A 23191-nucleotide genomic window follows, 5' to 3' on the forward strand; every position below is an offset into this window, starting at 1 on the left:
AACAATACTTTTCCTTTATTTCCGGCCCCGGGCGTGGCTACATCTCTTTCTCGCAGGACGTATAATGCTGCTCACATGGGGGGGCTGGGGAGGGGGGGCTGAACACGCACTAAGGAGATGCCATCGGTTCATCTGCTGTCTTTCTGCTGCTGGTGAGCTGCATGTTCTGCTTGTCGCATGTCATTGTTTTAAGAGCTGGTAGCACATGATGCATGTCTGCAAAAAGCAACCCAACAAATGCTAGGTTAGATGTCCTTGGACTTGTTTTAAATGATGGCTCACTACTTTGTCTTACGTGACATTGTAAAAACAATACTTGTCCTTTATTTCCGTCCCTGGGTGTGGTTAAATCTCTTTCTTGCAGTATGTATAACGCTGCTCGTGTTGTGAACGGGGGTTGATCATATTAAAGCCTGTACAGCCGCTGTCCTTTTTGCCACTTCGTGTCTCTGCTGCTCACGTTGTGGTTGCTTCTCTGTGATCATAAATATACACCTGACCAATTTGTGTTTTCTTTGAAATTAAACTTGTCGTTGCTTTAAATGTTGCGGGACCACAGATTCTCATAGCGTATGGTCCATTATTTTGTAAATCTACATTTTGTGCATTGAAAGATGCGAAGGCGAAAAGACTTTGTTTTCTGCTGTTTGCCTTTTATTTCTGACCTCGCTTTCTCCTACTATTTTTTCCAATTACACCTGGTCCTGATGATTGGTTTCCTTTTGTTTGCGGTAATGCGATCTTTACTATCTTTTTTTTGATACTGTAGTGACTGATGTAATGAAGTGTCACAAAAGTTTTACTTGAAGAATCGGCGACTTCTTAACCCCAAACACAATTTTCTAGCACCCTCTCCAACCCTTCATCTCACCCCATTACCGCATGAATTAATACCCCGCTATCAGTCTTCCGTGCTGTACTCTGCCCTCCCTCAATTGGACCTAACGGTCACTTAAAACAAAAAGGCTTCAACCTGGCTGGGACGCTACAATACTTTTGAATTTTACTTCTTTCATATTCTTTACCTTTCTTTGCATGTGTATCGCGCCATTATTTGTTTGAGCCTTTAAAAATTCCACTGCTTTCATAATCTCTTATCTGCCTTATTTTCTCTCCAACACTTTTGGGTCTCTTTTCTCCGCGCTGCTCTTTCTTCTTTGCTTAGTCATTGATGTTTCATGTAGAACGTATTGTCCTTATACGCTTTACTGTATATGTGCTGAGAGCACAGGATCTGTGTGTGCTATGTGCCTTTACACAACTGAGTGTTTTGCTGGCCGTGCTCTTATTTGATATTGTTTGTGTGTCGCGGGTCTTTTAAGTGTCTTCCGAGAACTTCCTAGTAGATCACGTCTCGTCGCCCTGCTTTTCCTTTCCAGGATTTTTTTTTTTTTATAATAGAGAGACATCTTACTTTTTTTTTTCCAATACAATTTGTAAAATCCCATCAGGTGCTATGGTTTTATTAGTCTTCAATGTATTGAAGGTTTGAAGCACATCTGATTCTTCTGTTTTAAATTCTAGGAGCTCAGTTTTTTTTCTTCTGCATGGGTTATTCCAGCTATTTTCAACCGGTGTGCTGCAGGACAGATCCACAGGTGTGCTGCAAAATTTTTAAAACAAATTAAAGACTACTTTTTATTATTTTATCAAATTTATTTAAAGCAAATAACATTCCATACAAACAAGTCAAACTTGACAAAACTAAATTCAATTCATCCCCCATCCAGGAGAAAGAGAGGAAGGCCCAATGAATGACTTCTTCAAAGAAATATGATGCAAAAAAAGTCTACATCACAAATTTTATGATTTATGTATCAATTTAATAATATCTACTGTGTGTGAAATATAAAGCAATAAATGTATAATTTCATGCATTTATAACTAGTTTACTTGTCTCAACTTGTTAAAAATTTGTATAGTAAAATTTATTTTGTATAATCAATTTATGTGAATATTTACTTCAGTAATGCACACATTATGTTTATGTTGCATGCATACCATGCTGTGTAATTTTTCCAATGAATGTGTCTTCTTGTCAAGCACATTTAGTGTCCCTATGTATCCCCCACTACACCGTGGCTGAATTTGATCATGCATACACATGTATAATAATTCTTTACATTTGTATAGCACTTTTTTCACCATTCAAAGCGCTTTGCAAAAAGTACTCGAAGAGGATCCAAGATGCGAACCTGTGATTGTCTTACCTGTTCATAATACAAGTAAAAGCACCTGATAATTCTGAGTATTATTTTTTTTTATTACAAAGTATCATAAGGGGATAGTTTTAAAAAGAGTTCTTAAAAAGCCACTTTGGAGCAAAAAGGGTATGTAATTAGTATTATTATTTTATTTTTTTTTGGAAATCAATCTAAATTATACCTATTTTTTTTGCCGGATTGTTTGACGTTTCTTTTGGCTTCACTAGCAAATTTTGTTTGGTTTGTCTTTTGCCTTTTACAATGCTTTTTTGATCTCTTGTTGAGGTATTCCTTTAAGTCAGAATAATTTATCAGTTTATTTTCTTGTTCAATGATCTCTTATGTTCAATGAGTTAATACAAGCATTAAACAGAAGAGATCATGTGTTGGGCAAGGTCATGGAGTCCAGCGGCTGTTGGGCATCTGTTGGTGAAGAAAGATTCATGGATCTTGACTTTGCTGACGATGTTGTGATCTTCACGGAGTCAATGGATGCTCTGATCAGGGCTCTCAAGAGATTGAGCGAGGAGTCTGAGTGTCTGGGCTTACAAGTGTCCTGGATAAAAACCAAGATCCAGGCCTTTAATGACCTCTTTGGCACAGGCATCAACAGTGTGTCTGTTTGCGGAGAGAGTGTCGACCTTGTTGAGAGATTTACTTACCTTGGCAGTGACATTCATGTCTCTGGTGATTCTTCCTATGAAGTCGGTAGATGGATTGGGAGAGAATGGGGTGTCATGAGGTTGCTGGAAAGAAGCGTGTGGCACTCCCGATATCTATGCAAAAGGACAAAGGTCCAAGTCTTTAGATTCCTGGTGCTTCCCGTCTTGCTATATGGTTGAGAGACATGGATGCTATCCAGTGACCTCAGATGAAGACTGAACTTCTTTGAACTGTGTCTCTCCGGAACATCCTTGAGTACCATTGGTTTGACTTTCTATCAAATGAGCAGTTGCTAATGGTGCCCCGAATGAGGCACATTACCTGTATTGTGAGGGAGCGTCAGTTAGGCACTACGGCGATGTGGCACAATTCCCTGAGGGTGATCCAGCTCGTAGGATCCTCATTGTTGGGGACCCGAGTGGCTGGACCAGGCCAAGGGGTCGCCCACATAACGCTTGGCTGCGGCAGATAAAGGGTAATTTCTGGAGGGTGGGACTGGACAGCATGTCTGCCTGGGGGGTTGCCAACCAGAATCCTGAGCTGTTTCATCATGTGGCTGTGGCAACGCACTGTACCAGTGCATGCTCCCAACTTCATTTGTGATCTCTTCAGTTTTACTTTTTTATTAATGCCCTTGCTTAGCCATTGGTTTTAGGAGTAAGCTTATATTTTTAAGGCATTCCAGTGGCTTAGAAAAGTAAAACTTTCTTGTTTGCCCCATGCCTATATTTACTAATGGAGCGAACAAGAAGGTTTTATTTTCTCAGCCCCTGGAATGCATAACTTTGCTTGCATAAAGATTGTGTATCAGTGAAAAGATACGCAGTAAAGACAAGGTTTCTCCTAACTTTAGATGGGTGTATTTGGGATCCATTGGTTTCTGTGAGTGTAGAGCTGATAGCAGTGCTAAGCACCTCACAATTTTGAAGGGAGGTCAGGAAGAAATCAATTACTCAATTATGTAATTTAGCACCTTTTTGTTATCTTTACATAATCATGCACTGGGCTATACAAAAATGTCTGTAACATTTAATTATTTGAAAAATGGGTATTTCTGAATCAGAAATTTGCACTTTTCCACACATTCACTGATGCAGAAAGGTAAAACTAATATAGTGTGCCTACTTTTGAAATAAAAGGGAATGCGGCACTAATTTAGATCAGCTGGAGATGAACAGGTAGTCCATGATTATGTAGATACTGAACATCATGGAATAAAAGTCTATATTTAAAACTGTTAAGACAATTTTTTGATCCCAAATAGTGTAGTGATCGTAAGTTTCTGAAGCATAGATCTGCAGTTTCATTATCGATGGCTTTATCTGAAGACATTCGTTAGTGAGATTGACCAGTAGGTGCTTTTGAAATTAATTGAGGAAAGTGTGGATTAACTAATATATATCTATTTGATTTACTGAAATAGAGTTGGGGTTTTTATATCAAACTGGTATATTTCTGATGTATTTCTGCCCCTGTGCTGAACCAGAAGCAAACTTTTGGTCAACTTCTGTTTTGAATAGTTTTTAATTTTTGTTCTCTTTTAAGGGATCAAACTGGAATCAAGTAAACTAAATAAAAATGTGCTATTGCACTTTTAACTTTCTAGTGCATCTTTCTTTTAATTGAACTTCCAGATTATCAACTATTAACTAAATTTATGTTTTCTTGTAGCTTCATGTTCCCTGTTGGAGGGGGTCTAGGACCACCACAAGGTAAGTCCTAGATTGCCATTAAATACTGTGATATGTTTTTGTTTCAAGAGATTTAGTGATTAGACTGAAAGCATATTTTTAATGAGATTAAAACAGATCAAATAACAAAACAGAAAAGACTGGAGCAAAATGGTAAAAAATACTAATCTTAAGAAGTCAATCATTTTAGGTGTGTTGTGCAGATTTGAATTATCTCTGTTTACTTTTAAGATAATTTGTCTGTAAACTTTCTGAATCCCTGAAGAGGATTTAATAACTCGATTTTCTTAGTTAGAAGCAGGACTCGAATTTTAGTGTGGGATTATGGAAATGTATTATTTAATTTATTATTTGAACATATTATTTAAAAATCCTGCATGGTTTAACTTAATATTTCTAGTTACGTTAAAAGAGACAAACAGAAGTAAGAACCAGTTTGTTCCTTAGTTTATCACTTAGGACTTTCTTGTAATTAATGATTTTGCGACGTTTTTCATTTTGTATCTTAAATTTGAGCTTATAAAAAAGTGAGGGTCAACTGCAGATTTAGTCATGCAATTTGCAAGCAGAGATCATTCAGGTTGAACTCAAGGGTACCAATGGAACCCTGAATTGAATTTAGATGGTTTGAGATTGTTACCTAATGTGATACTGTATTACTTTTGCTTATTTCATTACACAACTAAATGTAGTGTATTGGAACAGGATGCAATTACCAACTTAATTGGTAATATCCCATGTTGTGTTTGGTGTAAATTTATTATTTGTGCATTGTCTCTGGTGCTTTCCCAGCAGGACCTGAATTTAATTTGTGGTAAAGAAAATGACTCCCCACCCACAAAGTAACAACAATTGGGTTAAAATTTTGTGGGTGTTATAAAGAGTGGCCTGACAATGATTTATCTCAGTGCTTCTCAATAGACAGTCTTCAGGGCCCCTTGTGCCTGCAGGTTTTTATTCCTATAGTTTCTCAATCAGTAAGTCATTACTACCTTTAATTATTTTACTATTTAATTATCTTTTCCGTTTTTTTTCCTTTACTTTGCCTTAAGAAAAGTGTAAAACGTACACTTGTAAGAAATTGACATATTTGTTTTCTATATCTTGAAATTCTTATTTTGTTTATTTGTTTTTTTAATTCACTTTTTCTGAAATAGTTACTTGTACTGGTGAGTGCTGTGCTCATCATTAATTGTCTGTATTCAGGTACAATTAAAAATGCAAACTCCACAGAAAAAAGTTAATAGTAATTGTTAAATTTAAACACCAAACTATCATGGGAAAGATGCATTTAATTGAAGTTGGGACTCTTGACCAACAAGTGAGTAGGAGAAGCTTATCCTGACATACATTTCATATTTTAAATTAAATATACTTTGAAATCAACAGTGAACTGTGTATTGTGTCCAGGGAATAACCATCATTGAACACTACCTTTTTACATAATGTACTGTCAATATATGGAAATGTTTCAAAAGCATTGTGTGGTTGAGTTATATAATTTTGATAATGATTACGGTGGAACTGTTGTTTAGCTAAAAAGTTTTTCCCTTCTATTTTTCTGAGTTTAACACTATCATAACTTTGACTTCTTTTTTTAATAAAATTTTTTATATGTATGTATTAGGGATGATGCCAATGCAACAGCCCCAGCAGCAACAGCAGCAAAGTTTTCCTGTGATGCAAGTGATACAGCCGAACATGCAAGGCATAATTGGTATGAATTTTGGGTCTCAGATGCCCCCAGGAGGACTGCCATTACAGGTATGTCTTTTACTTAAAATAAATTGTTTCTAAGCTGTTTCGCTAGCTTGTGTACCAATGACTATTTAAAAAGTATATATACTTTATAGTAAATATAGATACAGTAAGAATGGTAGTTTCCAATTCAGAAGTAGTGTGCTGTGTTGCATAAATGTGTTGTACAATAGGTTTGGGTTCGGCATATGTCATTGTAAAGTAATTATGTTCTGACAGTGCATTGTAAGAAGAATAAAAATGAAACAAGTCAAATATATGGCCCAGTAGGCTTATCTGGGTTTCTGTCATTTAGCCATATTGAAATAAAGAAACATTTTGTTATCTGTACTCAAAAGTAATTGTAGATCTAGTGATTCCATTTCTCCAAAGCCATTTTAATAGCCTATAATTCCAGGTTTTTCAGTGTTCTAGTTCTTTCTTGTGGGCTGTAGTTTCTTAGAAATGTAGGTACAAGGATATAGGTTCCGAGTCCAAGGACATTTCTACATTTCTGTAATAATATTTTACAAGTTTTTTTTTTTCCTTTTTTTTTTAACCTAATCTTAACTATAGAACAATGATGTGAATTTAGAACTGGAGTTAAAGCTCAAGTTCAGATTTGTAAGTGAAGTTTACACATTGGATTGAAATTTTTACTTTTGTGTACTTCATAGGCATTACTCATTACTCTTATCTGTAGTAAAATACAAACAAATGTACATTCAAATTTAATTTGACGAAGTTCATAGTATGTCAAGTAATACTTTTTCCAAAAATAGTAAATTGGTGTATCTGCAACTATATATTAAAATGTATATTGTATTTAGTATTTGCTTATTGTTTGTTGGGTTTATAAATGCTCTATAAAGGATAACATCTTTTGTGTTTTTGTTTGACCTGCAGGGAGGAATGCAGGTGGGAACTATTCAGGCAACTGGAATGCAGTTCATGGGACAACCACCTTTTATGGGCATTAGGACACCTGGGTCTGCATATCCACAACAGTTGGCAGAGGAGCACCAGTAAGAACACCTTAACGTTACCTGTGTCTGTGCTGTATTGTGTCAAAGTTTAACACACTTTTGAGATAATGAACTTCAGTAAGTAAAATCAACGGTTGATTTTATCACTATTTGCCTTGATCTCTTAGTTCTACTTGCATGTAGGTTCTGAAGGTATTTGTGTGGTATGTTGTTACAAGCCTCTTGGAGAACTTGCAACAGTTCTACTGCTGACTTTGGCTGTCTTACTTGCTTCTGCCTCTGCAAGTAATCCAAGACTGCGATGCTGTGATCAGGGCTCATTGGGTAGCCATACCATCTGTTCCAGGACTTTTTGTTCCTCATTTCACTTTTTGCCGTGTGTGGTAATTTTCTTGCTGGGACTGATCAGATGCCTTCTTGATGGCATTGCATGATGGATAAGAGTATGCTTGCACTTCTCATTGGGTGGTAGGGAGACATCAATTCTGATCAAATCAAACGAGTTGTGTGTGTAAGTGCAGCCCCAAACCTGCAGGGATCCTCCAGCATGATTCACTGTTGCCTATAGAGATTCATCCATGTACCATTACCCAGAACTTAAGTGGACAAACTCCTTTTTGTTAGAGCCAATAATTTCACATTTTGACCCATCAGACTAGAGCACAACTGTTCCACAAAGACCACTTCTGATAAGACTTCTTCAGAATGTAGATGGGTGTACTGCACTGACAGCAGTACTGGACATCTGATTATGAAAGAATGTAAGTTTTACGTATTTCTCATTTGGTGCACTCAGTTTCCACGGCCCACTACTGTGTTTGTGGTCCTTAACCTTGTATGTTTGTTTGTTTGCTTCTGCAGTGGAGCTTGGTCAACACATCTGGAAACTCATGTCCTCCACAAACTGTCTGTTGGGGAGATGCTTTTGTGGTGCAGGATGACCACCTTCTTGCGTCTTTTCAATCTGGTCATTTTTAGCTTAGTGTAATATCTGCAGGTTAAACTTCCACATGTACTGCAGCCTTGCTTTTTTAGGGCGTCTATTATCCAGTTTTATTCTCTCTAAGTGTGTGTTTCTGTTTCAGTTAATCACTTTGGTTCAACCTACACATTATGCCATTGATCATGAGCACTTGCTTGTTGTATTTGCTTAATCAAGCACTGGGCTTTAAGCCTGAAAAGAACTTGTGTTTTTTCACTGGAAAAAGTTTTTACTGTTAGTTTCTTTCATTTTTTTGAAGACATTCAAATATTTTATTACATTGCTTCACTTTTTTGTAAAAGGAATATTTCTGACTGTAAAATCTGATCTTTTCTATTGACACACAAATCCAGAAAAAATCACTTTCTAAGATTTTTTTCTGAACAGTCTAAAGCACCTAAGACATTTGCACAGTATTGTATGTAAATGTGTTTGAGTTTGAATGTGTAAGTTGCATTTAGTATTTTTTTTTTTTTTGGTGCAGAAAGAGGCTAGAGCAGCAGCAAAGAATACTGGAAGAGGATCGCAAAAGGCGCCAATTTGAGGAGCAGAAGCAGAAGCTGAGACTTCTAAGCAGCGTGAAGCCCAAGGTGCAAATATCATCGTAATTAACCCACACTCTTCATACTGAGGTTTTTTTGGATGGCAGTTTGTTTTTTTATTGCTGAAAATATTTAAATATTATCTGCTCTTGGCTAATTTGTGCTTCTGTGGAAGAAAAAGATAATGTCAATGCCAGCACTAGCCTTTCTTGCACAAACAAGTCATAATGTTCTTGTGTACAATATCATCTCCCCATCACTGTGTGGGTTTTCCTCTGGGTACATTGGCTTTTCTCCTATATCCTCAAAGATGTGCTGGTTAGCTTAGCTACAATTAATCTGTAATGTTCTCAGTCATGGTATACTGTATAAAAAAAATCACCAGCCCTTTTGAAATCTGCGTTATCCAGTTATAGGGATATAGTGCTGTGGAGAATGTTCTGGATGTACTATAAAGTAATGATTAATCTTGTAAACAGTTTTTATTAATCTCTGTAACATGTTGTCAGTCCATAACAGTACACAGTCATGCACCTGTACACAATCGTAAATACAGGGCCAATATAGAATATCCAGTTAATTTATTATATTTGCTTTGTGAAAAATACTCAGGAACTGATACAGGCATGAGGCACACATGCAAAGTCCATATAATTGGTAACCAGCTGTGGATATAAACTTTATTGCCTAAACTTCAACTTCATCATATCCTATCTCATGAAGCTTGAAAACGAAGTGGAATAAATTAAGAACATTTATGTTAGGTAAAATCCTCAGTGGGGGCTAGAATCCCTGCAGATTTTTTTTTTTTTTTTTATCTCTACAGACTAACTGAAGTGTGTTTTGTTTCTGTCCTCTTGGCCATCTGACCTTATCACTGTATTCATATATATGAGTATATAGGGATGCTACACTTATGCTTGATATTTATCCGTTTGTACAATTGTTTAGATTCGTGTGATTTTATTTTTCTTCCTTAATATTATTGCCTTATCGTATATTTTTCTTTGACATCCTGTAAAGCATGTTGAGCTACATTGTTTGCATGAAACCATGTTTGTGTGTGTATATATATATATATATATATATATATATACTGCTCAAAAGAATTAAAGGAACACTTTTAATCAGAGTATAGCATAAAGTCAATGAAACTTATGGGATATTAATCTGGTCATTTAAGTAGCAGAGGGGGTTGTTAATCAGTTTCAGCTGCTGTGGTGTTAATGAAATTAACAACAGATGCACTAGAGGGGCAACAATGAGATGGTTTAACAGGTGGAGGCCACTGACATTTTTCCCTCCTCATCTTTTCTGACTGTTTCTTCACTAGTTTTGCATTTGGCTACATTCGGTGTCACTACTGGTAGCATGAGGCGATACCTGGACCCTACAGAGGTTGCACAGGTAGTCCAACTTCTCCAGGATGGCACATCAATATGTGTCATTGCCAGAAGGCTTGCTGTGTCTCCCTGCACAGTCTCAAGGGCATGGAGGAGATTCTAGGAGACAAGCAGTTACTCTGGGAGAGCTCGAGAGGGCCATAGAAGGTCCATAACCCATCAGCAGGACCAGTATCTGCTCTTTTGGGCAAGGAGGAGCAGGATGAGCACTGCCAGAGCCCTACAAAATGACCTCCAGCAGGCCATTGGTGTGAATGTCTTTGACCAAACAACAAGAAAGACTTCATGAGGGTGACCCAAGGGCCCCATGTCCTCTAATGGGCCCTGAGCTCACTGCCCAGCAGCATGCAGCTCGATTGGCATTCGCCATAGAATACCAGAATTGGCAGATGCACCACTGGTGCCCTGTGCTTTTTACAGATGAGAGCAGGTTCACCCTGAGCACGTGACAGAAGTGAAAGGGTCTGGAGAAGCCATGGAGAACATTATGCTGCCTGTAACATCATTCAGCACAAGCAGTTTGGTGGTGGGTTAATGATTGTCTGGGGAGGCATATCCATGGAGGGTCACACAGACCGCTACAGGCTTGACAAAGGCACCTTGGCTGCCATTAGGTATCAGGATGAAATCCTTGGACCCATTGTCAGACCCTATGCTGGTACAGTGGCTCCTGGTGCACAACAATTCCTGGCCTCATGTGGTGAGAGTATGCAGGCAGTTCCTGGAGGATGAAGGAATTGATACCATTGACTGGCCACCACACTTTCCTGACCTAAATCCAATAGAACACCTCTGGGACATTATGTTTTGGTCCATCCAATGCCACCAGGTTGCACCTCAGACTGTCCAGGAGCTCAGTGATGCCCTGGTCCAGATCTGGGAGGAGATCCCCCACAACACCATCTGTCATCTCATTAGAAGCATGCACCGATCTTGCCAGGCATGTATACAAGAACACAGGGGCCATACAAACTTAGTGCTGCGTACAATTTTGAGTTGCTGCAATTAAATTTTGGCAAAATGGACTAGCCTGCCACATAATTTTTTCACTCTGATTTTTGGGGCGTCTTTGAATTCAGGGCTCTGTAGGTTGATCATTTTCATTTCCATCAAACAATGTGGCATCCTTTCGCTCCTAACACATTACCCAGTCTATATCAGTATAGATATTCAGGAGGATTTCTTTTTCCCATTGAGATCTGATGTGTTTTCAAAGTGTTCCTTTAATTTTTTTGAGCAGTTTATATATATATATATATATATATATATATATATATATATATATATATATATATATATATATATATATATATATTTTTAGATGTTGTAAAGCAATGAGGCAGCACTACTGTTAAATACTGTATAAGTGTTATTGCTGATGCAAAAAAGAGAAACTTTTACTTTCAACATTTCCTTTCAGTTAAGCACATTTATTAGGTCTTAAGTGTAAAAAGCCTGTTTGAAAAGCTGCTTTCCTTGGCTGATATGCACAATGAAAGTAACAAATTGAGCATGTGCCTCAGAGTGCTAAACTTCCGCTGTATTCGTCATCACCGGGACTGATAGTAAGGCAGGTTGTTACAGAGGATGCATACCGTCATTTGTTCACTTACTTTTTTACTCAAAGTTCACACTTCTTATGTGTTCCTAATTGTTCCAGTAAAGCTTTGAGGAAAGTTAACCAGTTATGTGACTTCTTTTGCTGAACATGTTGCTAGTAAAAAATATTACCTAAGTAGAAATGAGTGGTTAAACTATCAATGTCCATTCTGTTATTTTTCAGTGAAATAAGTAAAATTGAACAAAAGTCTGTTGGCTCTCAAATAGCTGTTTATTCAGGACAATTATTATTTTTAGATATTAATATAATTTTCCAGTTCTGTGACTTATTATTGGTGCCCTTATGTTATTTATTTTATTCAAATGCATTCAAAGGCTATTTCTTTTTCAGTGGTTAATAAATTAGCTTCAGGACTACTGTCTTAGCTTACTCTCCTCCCTGCTCTTTTGCATTTGAATTCAGAATATGGTAGTGTAAGAGGCTCGTGTCAGTCTCATGACAAGTGGGAGTCTGGGAGATTTCTAAGTTTAAATGATTTTTTTCAGTTATTTTTTACACCATGTTTATATATAAGGAGAACTGTACTAAAATAGAAACACCTTTTGAATAAAATGTTAGAAAATGTATTCAATAAAATATTAAATCTTATTACATTATAATCATTGATTCACTTGAATGCTAGTATAGTCTGCACCAAATATTATTTGCTTCATAATGTTGACAGGTGTGCTGAAAAATATTTTACTGTATGACTACATACTTATAAAAAGTACATGACTTATTTGTACGTACAGATGGGAGAGAAGAGCAGAGACGATGCCTTGGAAGCTATCAAAGGGAATCTGGATGGCTTTAGCAGAGATGCAAAGATGCATCCAACTCCTGCCTCCCACCCAAAGAAACCTGGTAAGGTGTAAATTTGAATTGAATTAAGGTAAAATGGTTATTGCAAAAATGAAACAAATACATTACCCTTTTCCATGTGTAAATTTCTCTAGGTGCAATTGTGTCATGGGTTTGCTTCTTTTTCTTAATTAATTAAAGCAGGTTAAGAAAAAGGATGGATGGATGGTTGGTTGAGTAAATAGAATGTAGAGTTTCCAGATTTTTCCTGTTTTTTTGTTGATTTTATTTTCTCAGATTTTACGGGGTAGTTATACTCCCAAATCTATCTATTTAGAAGAACATCACCATTTTTTTCTTATATCATGGTTTTGCTCATTAATTTGTAAAATATATGAAACATATGGTACATTATAATTAATAATGTATCTTAAGGAAATCTAAAAGTTTGATTCAGTTTTGTACCACATTTTGTATTTTGTGTTATAGATCATAAATCACAATAATTTTTCTTCCTTTTCAGTCTGTGGTGTTTGCTGCTTATTTTTACAAATGAATAATGTACATATACATGGAATAAGTTTATAATGAATTTTATGTTTCCTTGTAAAGTTGTGCTTTAATGTACCTTCTCTTTGAGTTTTGTGCCAAACCAAATAGACAATAACAAAAATTGATTGTCATTAGTGTAGCAAGTTGTAAATTTACGTGTTTCCTCAAAACTAGAGGTTAACTGTTTCAAATTGTTGTTAGAAATCATAGGGTAGTCATTATTTGATATTTGAAATGTGAGTTGAAAGGAAATTGGCTTTCTGTATAAAGAAACTTGAAGTCAGAAGAGAAAAAAAACTGTGTGTGGAAGAAAGTCTAATTATTGCTTTTAGATAAACTTGAGGTTGGAGAGAAAGACATGATTATAAACCTAATTTTCGTTAGATGCTACTAATAATTAGCTAATGTTTATTATTTATTAGTTGCTAAGAATGATCTAAATCCTCATCTGTATGATAGCAGTATGTGATTATGTTCAAACCTTTAAAGATTAAAGACTAGATGGATACAAATTGTAACAATTTCATTAATGTTCATATACAAAGAGATTTGTCAAATGATGGTTAAGCATGATTTCTGCAATGCACTTAAATGAAATCAGCTGTAATTTATTTTTCAGGTATCACATATTGTCTTTATGTCCTTAGGCCTGCTGTTATTTTTTTCACAATTTATGTTGAAAGGATCTGATTGAACAATTATGCTGAAAATGGTTACTGTTTTACGGTTTGTGAATATTACTTGAGTGTATTTGCAGGCTGCACACTCAATTAGAATATCTTTTTTTGTCCAGTTTAGTTTTTTTTTTTTTTAATTCTATTTTCCACTGAACATTCAGTGTTCAGCCTTTATGTGGTGATAATACCACTGAAAAAGATTCACTCTGCACCTGCTGATGACAAAACTTTTTATTTCTGTTAAGTGCTTCTCCTCTAATTTTCCTTGCATCATGAGATGCTAGTCTTCCATTTCTGTTGAATCCTTCCTGTCTTTGCAGTCACCACAAATACATTTTTGTAACACCTGAAATACCTGGAATTAATTTTAGCATGTGTGATTTAGTGGTCGAATAATCTAGAAAATGTTCAAGTTTTCATTAATGAAGCAAGTTACTTGAAACAGGAAGTCTATAAAAATATTTTCTACCTTAATTCTAATTTCTTTTACTGTAGCAAATTACTGACATTCAGTTATCGATTTGTGAGAGAGAACAAGAAATATAACAACAACTAATTTATAATTGCATACTATTTGTCAAAAATTGGAGACTGATCAGTAGACATTAGCATGTAAAGAAGCTCTCTGATCAACTTTAAATTCCACTTTTGTTGTCAAGAAAAATTAATTTATTTAAAGTACTTGGTGGTGTTATGAGAGAAAAATAATGGTAATGCTCACAGAAGAGCAGCAGTCAATTTATAGATGTGGAAACATTGCTCTGAATTCTAACTGAGCAGTGGTCAAAACAACTAGAAATTGGAAAGAATTGTATGTGTTAATATTTCTTGTAAGATTATTTTAATACTCAGTACTGTAATTGTTTTAAATATAAGAAGAACTGAACTGTCCATAAGGCCGAATAGCTAAGCATGTTTAGGCCTAGGCAGTACTTGAATGGGAGACCATCAAGGAGAAGCTTGGTTTGCTGCTAGAAGACGTGTTAGTGAGGCCAGCACTTACTCTGTGGTTTGTGTGTGGATCCCAATGCCCCAGTGCAATGATGGGGACACTGCTCTAAAATGGCACCGTCCTTCGGATGAGGTCCTGACTCTCTATGGTCATAAAAGATCCCTGGGCATCCTTTGTAAAGAGCAGGGTGTACCCTGATATCCAGGCTAAATTGCCCTCAATGGCCTAGTCATTCTGGCCCTAATCATCCTTTCTCTAATTATCTCTCTCTCTCTCTCTATTTCAATTTCAACACATAATAGCTCATGTGTGGAGAGTATACTGTTGCAAAAATATCTACTATCACATCATCCAGGGGGATGCAACACATGGGGTTGAAATAGCTCGCCATTCTCTATGAAAAGTATTGTGAGTAGTGAAAAAAGCGCTATATAAAAGTAAAGTATTATTGTTATTATTAATACCTCTGAAGCCTGTCGGAAATTTAAGATATTTAAATAAAACTACTTGGGAATAGGAGTAATCTTGAGAGAGATAATTAAGGGCTATTGATGTTCCCAACAATTGAATCCTCCCATTAAAAGTAGGCGGAATATATGAAAACATGTGCCTTTTTTGAGATCAGGTTTTGTTCCCTAATAACCAACTGAATAAAAATGCCTTATGGTGTACAGACCACACTGCAGATGTATAAAGTGCCATTAACAAAAAACAAGTTTAAAATACTAATGTTCTCTGTAGCCAAGTTTCCACCCAGTTTATTGCGACGTTTTATTATCGACAAACAATAAACGTAAAAAAATATGCGAAATTTGCTGTCTCCAGCCTGTTTCCATCCAACTGGCTTTTTATCGATAAAATGGTGTGCGTGATGACGTCATCCCCTCCAAAACAAACAAGCATAAGTTTTGTTGTATCGCGAAAAAAAATCTGCCCTTGAGCCGTTTCCATACATAATTTTGTGTATGTCGCAAATTATCTACCTTTTGTTTTCCACGTTACACCCCCTCCACTAAACAAAGAAACAAAGAAATGGAGAGATTATTCAGACAGTTTTTTGAAATTTGCCAGCTTACTGTTATTTCAGTTTCACAAATAATTGGAATTGTACATAATATCCGAAGACGACAGCAGAATGAAGCAGTTGCTTGTCTGATAGCCCTAGAGCTCGAAGAAAGTACCCCAGTGCGACGAAACCCATGGGTATGGGAGAGATGACAGAATAAGACCTTCTGGGAGGAGGTGGTGGGGAGACACTTCACAGAAAATCTCTGGCTGCAACATTTTAGAATGACACAGCCGATTTTTGAGATGTTGTGTGGATTCATCAGTCCTGATGTTGCGCCTATCACAGGTTGTCACCGACCACCGGTTCAAACCCAAAAGCGGATTGCCATCGCCCTTTACAAGCTAGAAACCTGCGCCGAGTATAGAGTAGTTGGAGAAACTTTCAGGGTTAGTAAAACTACCGTCCATCGATGTGTATATGCTGTGTGCACCGCTATTAAAGAAAAATTAATGCGGCGTTATATCAGACTTCTGACTGTAGGGGAGGCCAATGAAATTGCATACCGCAATTCCTTGGTGCATCTTGTGCCACAGATTTACGGTGCGCTGGATGGCACGCATGTGCCTATTCTTCCCCCGACGGAAGGCTAGCGCAATTACATTAATCGCAAAGGGTGGCCATCTATTGTTCTTCAGGCCCTTGTTAATGACAGGTGCATGAAACGAGACATTTGCGTTGGCACTCCTGGAAGTGCCCATGATGCAGCTGTGTTTGCAGCATCGGATCTGTACAGGTGAGCCTACCTTTCAACATCCCTTCTCAGTGCTATAACAATTGAATTAGTACTGTAACCTGCTTCCCTTAAGGTTTTTAATTAAAACTGAAATTTGAATTAATACAAAATAACGACGTTTAATGAAAAAAAAAAACTAAAGTTAATATTAATGAGAGAATTTCTCATATATGCTGAAACATCTGCCATTTAATAATAAGAAAAAAATGTTTCGATAATGAAACACACGGTTTATTAAATATTTTGACTGGCACAGTAAATTACCTTTGCGGTTTTTGTATTATTTAGACATCCTGAGAGACACCCCCAGGCTACAGTTGATGTGGTGGGAGTTCAGGTACCCCTTTTAGTAGCAGGAGACCCAGCCTATCCACTACTGCATTGGCTCATCATGAGAAATAACGAGTCTCTTCATCAGACCATGCGAACCGCTCCGCTATTCTCGTTTTAATTGCACGTGATGAAAATGTATCATGTGACACATTTATTTGCGTTAAAGCCCTTTTTTTCTGACAAAAAGTGTTTCCAATGTAGTTTTTGCGACATCTGAAGTATCGATATGGAATTTATGCACTAAAGTTAAACGGAAAAATATTATGTCGACATGTACTCGTACAACATTTTATCGATAATTAGCATTTCCATCAGCTAAAATTTGAAGCGGTAAATATTTTTTCGCAAAAACTCCTTGGATGGAAACCTGGTTTGTAAAACATTAACAAATTTAACCTCTAGGGTAAAATTTTGGACTAAGGTAATTACTTGTCTCTCTAGTTTACCAACTGCATTTGAAACTCTGAATTAAGGTAATTTCCAACGTAGTTTGACCAGCTATGTATTTATTACTATGAAATTTAAATGTATAATCTAAATAAGGGATTAAGACTTCATTAAAGGTAAATAAAAGAAAGGGTCAGTTGTGCCAGGTGAACAGTATTGCACAAGAATATAATGTATCAGATAGGAGATACAAATTCAATGTTTCCTTCCAAACCAGATTGCAATCTAAAGTATACATAAAAAAAGAAGTAGGAAGGGATTTTAAAGCCTAGTGGTACACAGTATCTGTCGGTAACATGGTAATATACCAAACTGAAGAAATGCTGTGAAAAGTATTGCCAGTAGTTTACTCTTATATTTATTCAGATTACTGACCAAATTTGTATCTTTTTTAACGCAAGCCTGAAAGTAGATTTTCCACTGCAAGAGGTATGATGTTACTTTCTTGATGTAGCTTTCCATGAAGTCCAGGACTAAATGTTCAGCCAGAGGAAAGAAAAGTAGATTGAAAAGACAAGTGAATCACATACTGTAATCGGAATTGAGACAGGGAAATCAACTTGTCTATCCACTGTGAAGGTGAAAGTTGAAGGAGCAATTAAAAAATGAAATCTTTTCTTTAGGAGTCTCTACTGTTTTTGCTTGAACAGAAATAGGTATGTGTGTTAGTATCCAAATATTTACATATTTAATTTTTAGAAAACAGACTACCCCATTTATACCAATCATTTGTGGACATACCTAAGGACATTTTTGACTGTAATTGCTTTGAGAGGTTTTTTAACCAAGTAATTTTACATTAAAAGTGTATATGGATTTAACTTTGGTTAAAATAGCATTAAATACTTTCTGGGTATCATTGGTAATGCAACAAAATGATATATAGTTAGAAGCAGTACATATTATATACTGCTGATAATTATATAATATACTGGAAACACCATAGACTGATCAAAAGCATCACTTTTTTCTTTATCCTCCTTTTTTTATCCTGTTGTTTATAATTGCTCTGTATTGTGGAGTTGTTCTTAGCATCATCTTCATCATCACCATCACTGTGTTTTCCATTTTTACAGACGCTTCATCATCTCATCCTTCTGTCTCCTCTCTCCCCCAACCCCCAAACTTCCCTGGTGATGACGACGAGTTCAGTGATTTTATGCAGGGGCCTGCTGAACCTATAAGTTCTGTTTCTGCTTCCCATTCCACTTTTCAGTTTTTTCAAGCTTCATCTCTTTCTGTCCAGACGGGGCCTGTGCAGTGCCCTCCAGCACTGCCCATGGCTCCACTCCGCCCTGTGGTTCCTTCTCAACCTGCAGCACCCTCTGTACCAATTGGTTTAGCAGCCCAACATCCTTCTGTCACTTCCAGTTCTCGGTCTTCTCCGATTAAAGGTAACCGTTTGGAATTTTCTTATATCTGAAGGATGTGCTTTTAGATGAAAGATCTGCCTATCATTTATGAAATAAAGCACAAAATGGTGAATAATGTCGATTCAAAAATAATATTGAGAGAATGCTTTATGATATTCGGAATGAGTTAGTGATTTTTCAGTGTCCTAATGTGTATTTCTTTAAATACAAATTATATACTGATAGAAAAATAAAGTGAACAAATAAAATAGGAAAACATGTTTATGAAGAAGCAGCATACCTTCACCAACAGGAGCCTTAAAAAAATCCTCACTGAGTAGCAGTTTGACTCTGTTATTCATCCCATTCATACAGGCCCTTCTTTGGAGCAGAAAGTTGTATCTTCTACTGACTTTACTACCAAACAGGTCCAAGATAAGTTAAATTCAAACCAAACTGTATCTGAGTTGAGCCACAGAGCTCCAGCCTATGCCAGTTTTCAGGCCAGTGGTACGGTGAAAAACTTGGGCTCAACCTTCAGAGATGAAGCAGCTGTGCCAGACGTCACCCTCAAGACAGACTCACTGGCTTCAGAAACTGGTGAGATGCCTACGGAAAGAGCATAGCAAAAAACTTATATGCAGCCCCTATTAACACCAATCGCACAATAATACCAAATCATCAAATTAACAATGCTTCTCTATACTTGAAATTCTTCTTGACTGGAAAAATAAACATTTCATTTCTTGGCTGAGTTTTCTTTTGGTGATATGTCTTTTCAGTGTCAGCATGATTATTTATTACATAAGACTGTTCTGTTTTTGGTTTAACATATACAGTACTGTATTAAAATATAGTGCCTCCCAGTTATATCAAAGGTTTCATTAAAAGTATGGCACAACATTGTCTGCATATTCTTACCCATGTACCATTTCGTTTTCTGTTGCTTGACCACTTTTCACACAATCATTTTGCATAGAGTCAGCTTGCTTTTTAAGAAAAGAATTTCACTTTTCAAAAGAAGTGTCAGGATGTGTGAAGCTGCAAGTATGCTGAAATGATAAGAAAATCAGAGTTTAAAACTCCATCAATAATCCACACACAGTTCCATAGAGAGTATAATTTATACAAAATGCAGTTAATCCATTTGTATTTGTACAATTAAATTATTTGACTTCTAAGAGCATCTATATCTGTCATTTTTCTTTGCCATCGGTAACACAGGTGTGTAGCATTTGTTGTCTGCACTGCTGTAGAGAAGTAATTCTATTTTGACTCTGTCAATGATGTACAAATAGATACTCTAAAAATTGGCTTCTGTTTTAAAGGGTTTTTTTTCCCCATTGTAGAAATTCTACTTTGTACCAAAGCATTCACTTCACTTTTCACCCACTAAGTCCATATTATCTGTGTGTAGGTCAAGGTGTTTTTTTGCAAAAATAAAAAAACAGTAATACTTAATTGTACCCTGTGCTTGATCACATTGAATGTAATATTTGTTTTTTATTTTCTTTAATACATAAAACAATCAAAATGTACAACAAAGTTTAATAACTGGGATGCACTGTATTGCCATTATCAATTAATTTTGCAAAATACTTAATGGATTGCAGCAGTCTGTGTGTGTGTGTGTGTGTGTATGTGTATTTTATGTGATTATACATACACAAACATGCATTATGAGCTGTTATTTAAAAATGGCCTTAAAACTAACCTGTACTAATAATTTTCTCTGGGAACCTTAGTGGTGGTATAGCTTTATTTACACAGATTTTTAATTGATCACATATGTGGTGATCTATCCCTATTGTTGATTAACTTGTGAATGCTGCCTCTGCTCTTGTCTCAGCTCTTACAAATGGCATTCCTTTTGAGAACTCATTCTCTTGTAATCACTATTGCACACTTGCTTTTAAGCTCCTATTTGCTACCATATCTTCCTATTTTAAGTAAGTAAATGTCCCACACAAGATTTCTTAACATATGCCATAATCAGCCTGGCTGCCCTTTCACTGGATGTTCAGTGTTGTTCACTTGATAATCTGTTCACGTCCGCATATGTTTCTGTTGTCTGTTTAGTTTTTTGTTTTAATATTGTTGAACTCTGTACATTTGATAACTTCTCATTTTGCATTCCAATGTTTTTGTAGTTTAGTGCTTGCTGTACGTTGCTCTCTGACTTTTTGTAGTTACAGCCATGTAACAGCTTGCATTATTTATAAATTCCATTATGGTCATTTGGACTCTTCAGTCACTTTTGTCTTTAGTAGCAGTGTACATTTCTGTGTAGCTTGCAGATTTCCATCAATTACTCAATAAACTATGTTCATAAATGCATAGACTTAATTTTGAATTTAGTTGCCTGACATTCTGCAGGAAGGATAAGTAGATTCTGAATGATATGTAAATGGTGATTTTTTTTCCACAAATTATACTCAAGAAAAGAAGCTCCTCTAAATATTGGTGTTTTATTTATTTTTTGTTTTTAGGTGTAGGTGTTTACACCCAACCTGAACCAATCCAGACACTAATGCCAGCTTGGCTCTACAATGACAGTCTTGTTCCAGGTAGTACTTCAAAGAAAATAAATATCATTTTAGAGAGAACTATCTTAATTTTCTGAATATTAGAATTATTTAACTTTTACTATATGTGCAAAGAAAGGAATATATAAAGTAACACATTATATTGTCATGTGATTGGTATGAAATATTAAACTGCTATTAGAATGTATGTAAAGTTCCTATGAAAATATTTGAAAAAAATCTTAGTCTTAAAATAATTAATTGTAAATATAATAGTTAAAATTAATAAGCTGGTTTATTTTTATGACCATATTTTCTATGGAATTGTAAATGTTTTTATGTAATAAATCACATCATTATATGTGTGTTTTTTTTTTATAAAATCAAGCATATCACCAAAGTGTTATCTTCCCTTAGAGTAGACTGGAGATAGTATTTCACAAAATATGAAACACAGATGGCCTTCAGGTTAAAAACAAGCTCAATTGCTGACATTTGTAACCCAATGTTTTATTTAATTTGGAACTTGCACTGAAAATGTTTGCGAATGAAAATATCTGCAAAAATGCACAATACTATATTGGTTATTTTAATGAAATTTGATTAAAATTTAATAACATGACATTGAAGCAATATTACTGCATTTTAATAACAAAAAAGAAATAATTTAAGCTAAAATGAACAAGTATGTGCAGTATGTTGACCTTATACTTAAACATTCCACAGTTTTGTTTTATAATGATACAATGCATCATAGAGTTGAAAGAGACATAATGATGACATGGGGAGCCACCACTAATCTTCCTGTAGCTATACTGTCTGAGACAGTATGGCTAGAACACATACTTTGGACACTGGGAATTACAGGCGGCACCTTCTACCACTCGGATAAATAGCCCGTTGCTGATCAAACTGCTTACCTTTGACTCCGTGTTTTCTTGGTTGCGCATGCTGCCAGTTAAATTTGGTGATGTGCTGTCTTTGCTGAGGAAATGCTGAGTGTCATATCCCCTTTACAGCAGCTGTACTCTCAAGGGAAGACAAAACTATGACACATACTTAGGATGCTAGAGATTAAACAGAGACAGAGATATTTGTGCGGTCTGCCAGTTATTTTCAGCAACATATAGACATCACACTGCTAAATATTTGAAAATGGTGACAAGTTCATTGTGTGCCATACTGTTGCTCATCATTAGTGACAGCTGCTATGCATTCTTTGTTTGCAAATAAAAAAATGGAAACTTGCAAAGAAAAATTTGTGTTTTTAATGTGCCCATTTTTTTTCCGCGGAATTGCAATAACTCGAGGCTGGTTTGTATTTTATAGTATAATCTGTATTGATTTCAACTCGGTCTAACAATCATTTGGACTTGGAACTTAATGTAAGAAATTTGACAAACAAGTGGAGAGCATTCCATCCATAAAACTACTTTGTTTAGCTAATAATTAAGATGTCCCATTATCTCATATAGAGACTTGTTAAATGTGCTGGATGATGTCATTGCTAGAAAAGTGAGTACATTTATGCAGTAATTTTTGAATCATACTACTGTTTGTGTTTTTGAAAATCTATTTTTTGTTTTAAAGTCCTCTTTATAAATATTAAAGTCTGTAAAATATGAATGAGCTGCAGTACTCATTCATACTAGTAGATGGCAATAAAAACTTCAACAAATTAGTGATTCCATTTAATACTATATAATCATACCCAATAGTCTTTCAGAACTGGCAGTGGAGCTGCATAGTATCTTATCTGGAAATTAGTTGCCCTACAGAAGTATTTTCATAGAGGCACAAAGTGAGTGCAGACAACTTACATTTGCAAAGGTTTATTTTAAGTAATCTTGAAAGGTATGTTTCAATTAAAAATAGTATCATCCATCTTGAAAGTATCTTTTTTACATTTCATGAAAGAAATCAAACTTTATCACCAGAC

General features: G+C 35.8%; 1 protein-coding gene across 7 annotated transcripts in view; it reads left to right on the top strand.

The window, feature by feature from the left end:
- synrg (synergin, gamma) overlaps positions 1-23191 on the top strand; it is a 100633-nt gene that overhangs the window by 18922 nt on the left and 58520 nt on the right. For 4 of the 7 annotated variants that reach the window (XM_039757263.1, XM_039757262.1, XM_039757264.1 and 1 more), the window contains exons 2-9: positions 4539-4579; positions 6186-6322; positions 7202-7320; positions 8748-8853; positions 12564-12675; positions 18452-18769; positions 19103-19327; positions 21217-21294. In XM_039757263.1, the coding sequence (XP_039613197.1) occupies positions 4539-4579; positions 6186-6322; positions 7202-7320; positions 8748-8853; positions 12564-12675; positions 18452-18769; positions 19103-19327; positions 21217-21294 (1136 nt within the window). The remainder of the gene's footprint in view (positions 1-4538; positions 4580-6185; positions 6323-7201; positions 7321-8747; positions 8854-12563; positions 12676-18451; positions 18770-19102; positions 19328-21216; positions 21295-23191) is intronic. The other 3 variants (XM_039757267.1, XM_039757268.1, XM_039757266.1) reach the window with 2 other exon arrangements.

The sequence above is a fragment of the Polypterus senegalus genome, chromosome 6, assembly GCF_016835505.1.
Source record: "Polypterus senegalus isolate Bchr_013 chromosome 6, ASM1683550v1, whole genome shotgun sequence".
NCBI classification, from domain to species: Eukaryota; Metazoa; Chordata; class Cladistia; order Polypteriformes; family Polypteridae; genus Polypterus; species Polypterus senegalus.